The sequence below is a fragment of the Pecten maximus genome, chromosome 17 (genome assembly GCF_902652985.1).
Source record: "Pecten maximus chromosome 17, xPecMax1.1, whole genome shotgun sequence".
NCBI lineage: Eukaryota > Metazoa > Mollusca > Bivalvia > Pectinida > Pectinidae > Pecten > Pecten maximus.
Genome location: NC_047031.1, coordinates 12,648,099 through 12,656,098, shown reverse-complemented (window position 1 = coordinate 12,656,098; position 8,000 = coordinate 12,648,099). Strand labels below are relative to the sequence as shown.

At 34.2% G+C, this 8,000-nt stretch overlaps 1 protein-coding gene across 1 annotated transcript; it reads right to left on the bottom strand.

Moving 5' to 3' along the window:
- Positions 1–5,952: 5,952 nt before the first annotated feature.
- LOC117315112 (putative nuclease HARBI1) lies at positions 5,953–7,649 on the bottom strand. Its single transcript, XM_033869257.1, has 2 exons — positions 7,549–7,649; positions 5,953–6,961 (listed from the first exon to the last, which is right to left on the bottom strand). Exons 1-2 carry the CDS (start codon positions 7,647–7,649, stop codon positions 5,953–5,955), a joined length of 1,110 nt encoding a protein of 369 aa, XP_033725148.1.
- Positions 7,650–8,000: the final 351 nt, after the last annotated feature.

Genomic DNA, 8,000 nt, shown 5'->3' with positions numbered 1-8,000 from the left:
ACCCTGGTCTCGCTACTTACTTTTCTCTTCCTCTTGTTATAAGATGTGACACACTTGATACATGTACATGTATGTCTGTTTACCCTGTAACTCATATCCAGTAAAACTGTGACAGGTTATGAGTCATAGAGTACAAAGACATGTTACTATTGTATGAGCTCGAGTCATAGGGTTTCCCCCCTTTAAATTCTCGTACATTTGTATATATGACCACCGGGGATGTCATTTTTGCCAAATTTTAATCTAGCCCGCCAAAACGTCTCAAAATACATGTAGACTAACTAATTCTCATGTTCCTGTGGGTTAACAGAAGTATGAAGTCAATACAGGGGGGGTGGAGTCACAACGTCCCAGAAGCAGAGACGTGTACATGTATTTCATATACATGTCTCTGCCAGAAGGTAGAAATTTGTAGTAATACAGATGAATCTGCCGTTGATACAGACATTTATTATGAAGTGTTTACAAAGGAATACGATAGTAACGTGACCCTGTGGTCAGGGTCAGACCTGCAGACCAGTCAATTGTAAACAAAGATGCATTGTACATGAGAAGTACAAATATTCTTAATAGAAAAAATCAGCGGATAAGTAATTAGATGACTATGGTTGAGAAGATGAATTATTTACATGATCATATCTGTAAACTGTAAAACGAAAGTAGGTCTAGACAAACTAGGTAATGCAAATACTGCTATTTTCGCAATAACTGTTCATTTTACTTGATACGATAGCAATTAACAAAATCAGTGTTACCTTCCGTTGTATTTTAGCACATTGGTGTCTCAAAAAATGAGAAAATAATCCGGTATAGATCTAACGTTCAATGATCTTCTGTTTTTATTATCGTCATGCATGTTTTCCGGGTCACGTTCTAATAGCATGTGGGCTTCCGGTTACGTAATCAAATTCATTTCCCGCGAATTTATTGGGAAATCTAAATTAACACTTAAAATGAAATGAAGTGAAAGAAATAAAAAATGTCTAAATAAAAATATTGTGATCAGCATTTAGTGCAACGTTAAATTTTCATTGTAAAGAATTGCTACGATTTGCTAACCTAAAGCATAAGTAATTGAAATCAAATTATTTTAAAATCCATATTTCGTTTCTATAATAATCTTAAAATTTGCATCACAAGATCGTTTAGAAGCTTTGCAGTACTGACTCTTTCAAACGCACAGATGCTTTGATTTGAGCAAAGATGGCGACCTGAAGCTGTGAGGCGGTTTGGATTGGAATTAAAATGCGTATATTTCGGCAAGTAAGCATCGTACAATGCCCCCGTGTGGTCAGATCATCTAATTTTGTCATTATGTATTCAGAACAGTTGTTGTTTAGTCGCTACGGTCATTAACATAAAAATTCGGATTATTATATAAATACTTATTTAATTATTTACAATCTAACCGGTAATAAGTATTTATATATTTAAAAAAACAAATAACGTATCTATCCCCCGTGGTCATTGAAGAATAACACAATCTGTGTAAGATAGTTTTTTAATTCGGGGAAAATAAAGTCTCTCTTCAATAAAGCACTGGACAAAGTCCGAGTGCATATTTAGAACCCAACAAAACAGTAATGTGCATGATTTTTTTTTCTATTTATAGTAACATTAACTTTGACCTTTGACTTTCAAGCCTGAAGCTACATGTAGTATTCTAAGCAAATACTTTCTTTAGTAGCAGTGATCTTCCTGCAAGTCCCTGGAAGTGTAAATAGTTATGGCAGCACAGAGTACTGAGGTGATTTGTCCAATATGTCAAATTGACTATATTCTTAAGGTAAATGGCAACAAAGGAAAAGACTAGGTGGCTAGTGCTGAAACAATCATAAGTTTCAACGTTTTTTTATAGTAAAAAGTGACACTATTTTGTGGCGGACCAGGGGGGCGCTCGATTCGCTGTCCGGGATCTCCAGAAGAACGAGAATAGCAAACGAACGCAATTTCAAAGTGCCGAGGACATCTTCCAGCTCTCCCCGCGAAAAAGGTGGTGTGGTTGGGAAGACGTGACGTCACTTCAAAAAACAACATGGCTGGCACTAGTACTGCTTACAGGTGTGAAAGTTGTGAAGTTCTTTTCCTGACAACAGGAGAGTTTTTAAAACATGGATGCGTAAAAGGTATTGATATACATATGTAACTGTTTTTAACTGTAATATAGTTGATTCAGTCAGTGAGTCACAAAACACGTGGTAAGGCGATTTCACAAAACGAAAGTACTGAGTTAGTAGACCGTAAGCACAATCACATGCATCACAAATTCACAATAACATAGATAATTAATTTGATACTGTAAACAATATGTTATTTTAGATAGACTTTATACTTATTGAACTTATATATCCTGTGGAGGATTAAAATTCATTGACTCTATAAATTGCATGAGATTCATGTATGTAATATACCCGGTAAATATAAGATACTAGATGCATTCAGAAACATAACCCCCACCACTGATCAATACCTGACTACCTTGGTGGATGAGCACACTCAACAATCTTAAATTCAATTCTGTGCATGAAAGTATGTAACACTATAACCTTAATAATAATAAAGCGAACAGACAGTTATGCTGCTTATACATGTGACAATTTTCCCAACATCCTCGAGCTCAATGTTGAGGATGGCTAAATCAAATCTTAAATTTAAACAAGAGGCAATACAGATTATGTTAAATTATTCAGAAATATTAGGAAATGTGATTTATACATGTAGTTAAAGTACAATGTTGAATGTATTAAACTTACTAGGCATTGTGATTACTTATATTTATATTTACTTTGTTTGCACATTATAGAGTGACAGAGCCCCGGCACCAAACAATTGCAATGAGACAGATTTCACTAAGACCATGTTTCAATGTAGAAGTTGCAAAGGGTGGTTTTCAGAAACTGAAGAATATGAAAGCCACCCTTGCAAAAAAGGTATATAAATTTTGTTTTAATTTCTGTAACATTTTTACATCCATTTTGCAACATACCAAGTATGCATTGAAGCACATATTTAGAATGTATTTATTCAATTTCATTTACAGATTACTTACATTCTTTTGATGTTTCGGTGTACATCTCAGAAATTTGAAACATATGGGATCGATTACACATTGAAATATCTGCTTTCGAAAATATTTTGAATTTTTTTATCATTTCGATAGAACTTTCCAGATTTTTTAACCTGGATTCCCACTTCTGGTCAGGAGGTTTAATAATCGGAACATGAAGTAAAAGCAATTTCTGAATATGATGCTAAACCACATTTTTTATTCACTTATGATCAGAGCTCATTAGCTTTACGTGTATATGTGTTTTAATTGTTTTCAGCTCGTCCAATCACATAGTGGAGCTACAGGTACATCAAGTCTCACAGTCACTGAAACATTACCATCATCAAGCGCTCCAGAGGCAGTCAGAGAAAATGAAGGTAACTCCTGGACCAAAAAACAAACCCTATCTTTGATTGCAAGTTATAAAACATTTAATGAAAAAGTAAAATCAGGCACAATGAGGAAGAAGGTCATGTGGAGTAAAATTGCGCAGTGTTTGAGAGACCAAGGCTACAACTTTACCCCAGATCAAGTAGCAGGACGGTGGAAAACCATTACAAGAGCTTACAAGAACACTAAAGATCACAACAACAAAAGTGGAAACTCAAGAAAAACATATGAATATGACACTGAACTTGATGAATTAATGGGTGATTGTCCAACTGTGAATCCTCCACATCTGCAAAAGAGTGTTATGATCAGTTTTTTCCCTTAACTTTTCATGATTTAGTTGACCTAAAAGTACAGGAAGTGCTTAATGGATTCATGATCTTTACAACGATAGTTAATTTGAAACATTAGATGGATTTTTGTTATGTTCAGATTTCATGGTCATAAAAACTGGAAACATTTCCCTCCATATGGTATTTGGAGATTCACAAACTGCAATTGATATTTAACAAACCATCAATGATGTGATATACATTTGTTAGTGCTTATTTCAATTATGCATTTGCAGTAGATGTAGACATTACATCATTTTGTGTATTATAATTATTTGATGTTTAATTTCATTCTGACAATTACCTCTGTTTCCATTTTGAAGGGGTAGGCCTAGTTATAACTTGAACATAAATCTCAATATGCATTTGTAAAAAAAAAAGGCAAATCTAATTTAAACAGCCCATAAAATGATGCAAAAAGCTAATGAACATAATTTGAATTTTTTTAAGTTATCATATAAGGACTCCTTTACTCAGAAGACCCTTGTCAAATATTTAATATATGACCTAATATTGCTATCATTTAGACTTCATAAAATACTATTGTGATTTTTTGTTGCATAATATAGATTGGAGTCTGCTGAAAGTTCTGAGCATTAAAAAATAATATATGTTGCATATAATTTTTTTTCAGAATGTTTGGTTTGGTTTGGTTTATTTTGTGTATGCATGGACAATGCAGCTGACTGTGTGTTGATGGATTGCGGGCATCTGGTAACCTGCATGCCATGTGGCAAAACTTTAGAAAATTGTCCTATGTGCCGTGGAAATATCAAAAATCGCATTAAAGTCTACAAATGTTGATGGAACATTGCAAGGAAATAGCTGTCATTGACTTGTTGATAATGTATTAGCTATAGTTATACATTGGGTTTACTCAGTATTATCATTTCGTTTTTTTGAGTCTCCTACAGCATTTAAGGAGTGTATTATTAAGGGAATGGACAGGGAAATCTCAACCCTTGTAAGAGTATTGAGAGCTAACCTCAGGGAAACCCTCAAATCCATCAATCACTCTCAACACTCGTGCTGAGATTTCTCTGTCTAGCTGTCCAAACAGGAAAAACAATCCAATTGTGACACATTTTTAAACTTGGCGTTTTCCCAGTTTATTTATTTATTTTTTTTAAATGTTGTGGTTAATTATTAATCATTCTCTTCATAGTGGAGTACTAGTCACAATGAGATTAGGATTAGGAAAAGGTGCTGATATTATTATTTAGTACATTGTAATATATGTATATTTTCTCTTTTACTATAAGTGAAAATTTTTCTCTCAAATTTTGTTCATGTCTACATTCTTCTTCGTCCCAGCATTGAACATGACTATAGAATGATGTGCCTCAAAGAGGCTCTTGTTATAATTAGCCGAGAATTTTTTTTTTGCGTACAATAACCTAGGTAAGGTTGAATAGAATTAAGCCAAATAACATTAAGTTTTTCTGACACTTGCTTACAGACTAGGGCCGACAGTGGCCCTTTTTATTGGAAAACATTCCTGTATATTAATTTCATACATAGGTTTTTGAGAACATGTCTTAATTTTAGTGTCAGAAACATTTAAGTTTGTTTGGCTTCAATTCTCTTTTTTACAGTATTATCTTTTTTTACATGTTGAGATTTGTTTTACAATAAACTTCAGAAAGATTATAAAATGTTTTGTTAGTTATTTCTTAAGGACATTATTTCATTTGTGGTCTAGCAAAGGAACCACAATCATCATGGTCATATTTGAAAAGACCAAATAATAATGTAACAACATTAATGTTGGAACTGTACTTAATGATGACTATTGAATCATTGGTTAAGCATTGGTTATACTGTAATTAAAGAAAGAAAACAAAATAAAGTATTATTTATGCTGGATAATGATTGCTGTAGCTGGTGACTTGAAGCGCTGATTATATTTATATTGAACAGTCATCAAAATTACATAACAAATTATTAAAGACATTGGCTGTTGAAAAATACACTATCCAGCTGACATGAAATTAGAATGTTATTAAAGATTGACTTGAAGGGCATTCAAAATAAAGTAAATTCATTTAGTTTGGTGATAAAATACAGAGAGAAAACAAAACTGGATTAGCACTTTTTCATCCTTTAATAAGTAAAATGAATGACAGCTTTGTGGAATTGAGATATAACAGCTCTTTGTTATTCATCATAATGTTTATGAGTTTAATGAAGATTCCTAGCAATTGCATTCCTTTTAATTAGACCTTCACCATTGTTTTCTATAAATACAGGATGGGGAGCAGGATTATCATCTCCATCTTCCTCTTGTAGAAACTCGTCAATTTCATCTTCCTCAGCTAGACAAACATTGTGTAAAACACAACAAGCCATTATAACATTAACAGATGTTTCAACCTTGTTTGTTTCCAGGTTTTGAAGTCTTCTAAAACGCCCTTTTAATAGACTGAATGCCATTTCAATGACAACTCTGTTGGCTGAATGTTTGTAATTATAGTTTTTTTGTTCCTGTGTTAAGTGACCATTGTCACGATAAGGCGTCAACAGCCATCTGCGTAATGGATAGGCTGCATCTGCGATAATATGATTATTCTGACACAAATGTAGTCCATCATCCCATAAATCCGAGTTTTTGAGAACCCGAGCATCATGACACTTGCCAGGAAAACCTGCCATACAGTGAGTGAACATCATATCACTGTTACATACAGCCTGTAACTGAATAGAGTGAAAGTTTTTTCTGTTTACATATGACTGAGGGTGAAGTTGTGGTGCTTTAATTCGTATATGTGTCCCATCTAAGGCTCCTATAATGCCTGGAAACCCATTCCTTTGGACAAACTTGGTAACAACATCTTGTTGATTTACAGGCCAACAAATAAACCTTTCCTTTAAATGGTGAAGTATAGCACCAATTATGCGCGTTCTTGACAAGATGACTGTTGATTCAGACAGCCCAAACCTATCTGCTATCTTAATGATTGTATCCAGTCCGCCTACATACCACAATGTCAGTAACAATTGTGTCCTAACAGATACCGGCACTTTCCCACCAGTTCCTTCTTTCTGAAGCTCTGGGCAGTTTTCCAAGTACCCAGATAAGATATCAAATGTTTGAGGTGACATCCGAAACATTCTTCTGAATTCAGTTTTATTGTACTCTGGAACAACCATATCCACATATCCCGATATTCTTGACCTTTTCTCCCTTGATCTACAAAATACACAAGTTAATACTATGTCATTTTTATTGGATTGAAATCAGATGCCGTAATTTCTAGAATGGACGATACAGTGTCACAAATAATAGCTTTGATGGGGAAAACCTGTAACCAGGCTAAGGCGCATCTGAAGTACAATGTACAGTACATGTACATTGTATTTCGAAGTTATTGACACATTTTATTTATAAATTTGACACAATTGTTGTTATTTATGAGTATATTTCTGACATTCAAATTATGTATTGCTTAAAACATGATTTGGAAGCTGTAAACTGTTCCTTTTTTATGACTTATTACATAGTTTTTGTTAATGCAATTGATAAGGAAAAAGAATAAAACCAAACGACAGGAATCAGAAATTGCATCAGCATAAATAACGACATAGTCTATATATATCGTTGGGCATCACTAATAAACAATATCGAAAGCACATAGATGGAGTAGAATAGATAGATCTACATGATCTAGCACGGCATTACTTTGGATTATTATCAGCCTTGGCTTTGTTTATCCAATAAATTATTGACCGTCATTTGAGGGTGATTAATTAAACTGAAATATACAAATGAACCCGTACAAAAGGGCAGTGCAAGCTCCTAGTATAAAAAAATCGTCCTCTTCGTCGTCATCTTCACCACTCTCTTCCATCAACACGGCAATAACTGTTCCGTACGCCATTTTGTTTAAGTCGCTTCCTGTTCCTTGTGTCAGTTTGCGTTCGATTGGCGATGTATTCTGGAGATCCCCGAGAGATGTTCTGGACAGCGAATCGAGCGCGCCCCAGAGGAATTAAATGTAAGGCTAAATCTGCCAAGGTTGAATACAAAATAATCAACATTTGGTTAGAAAAGACAGTTAGATACAGAGGTTCGAAAACAAACTGTAATGTGTCTTTTCTTTTGCTGGGTGTCTTCAGCAATTTAAGGTCGCATTAGTGAGTTAACCTTAAAGTTGGCATCAGATCCACAGTTCCACACTACCAAAAGGAGACAAATATGAACACTGCAGACTCCCCAAAACACGTATTAA

Coding starts and splice junctions, on each gene's coding strand:
- LOC117315112 (XM_033869257.1), bottom strand. CDS start 7,649: ATGGCGTACGGAACAGTTATTGCCGTGTTGATGGAAGAGAGTGGTGAA. Junction 6,962..7,548: donor GGAGCTTGCACTGCCCTTTT/GTACGGGTTCAT, acceptor TGTATTTTGTAG/ATCAAGGGAGAAAAGGTCAA.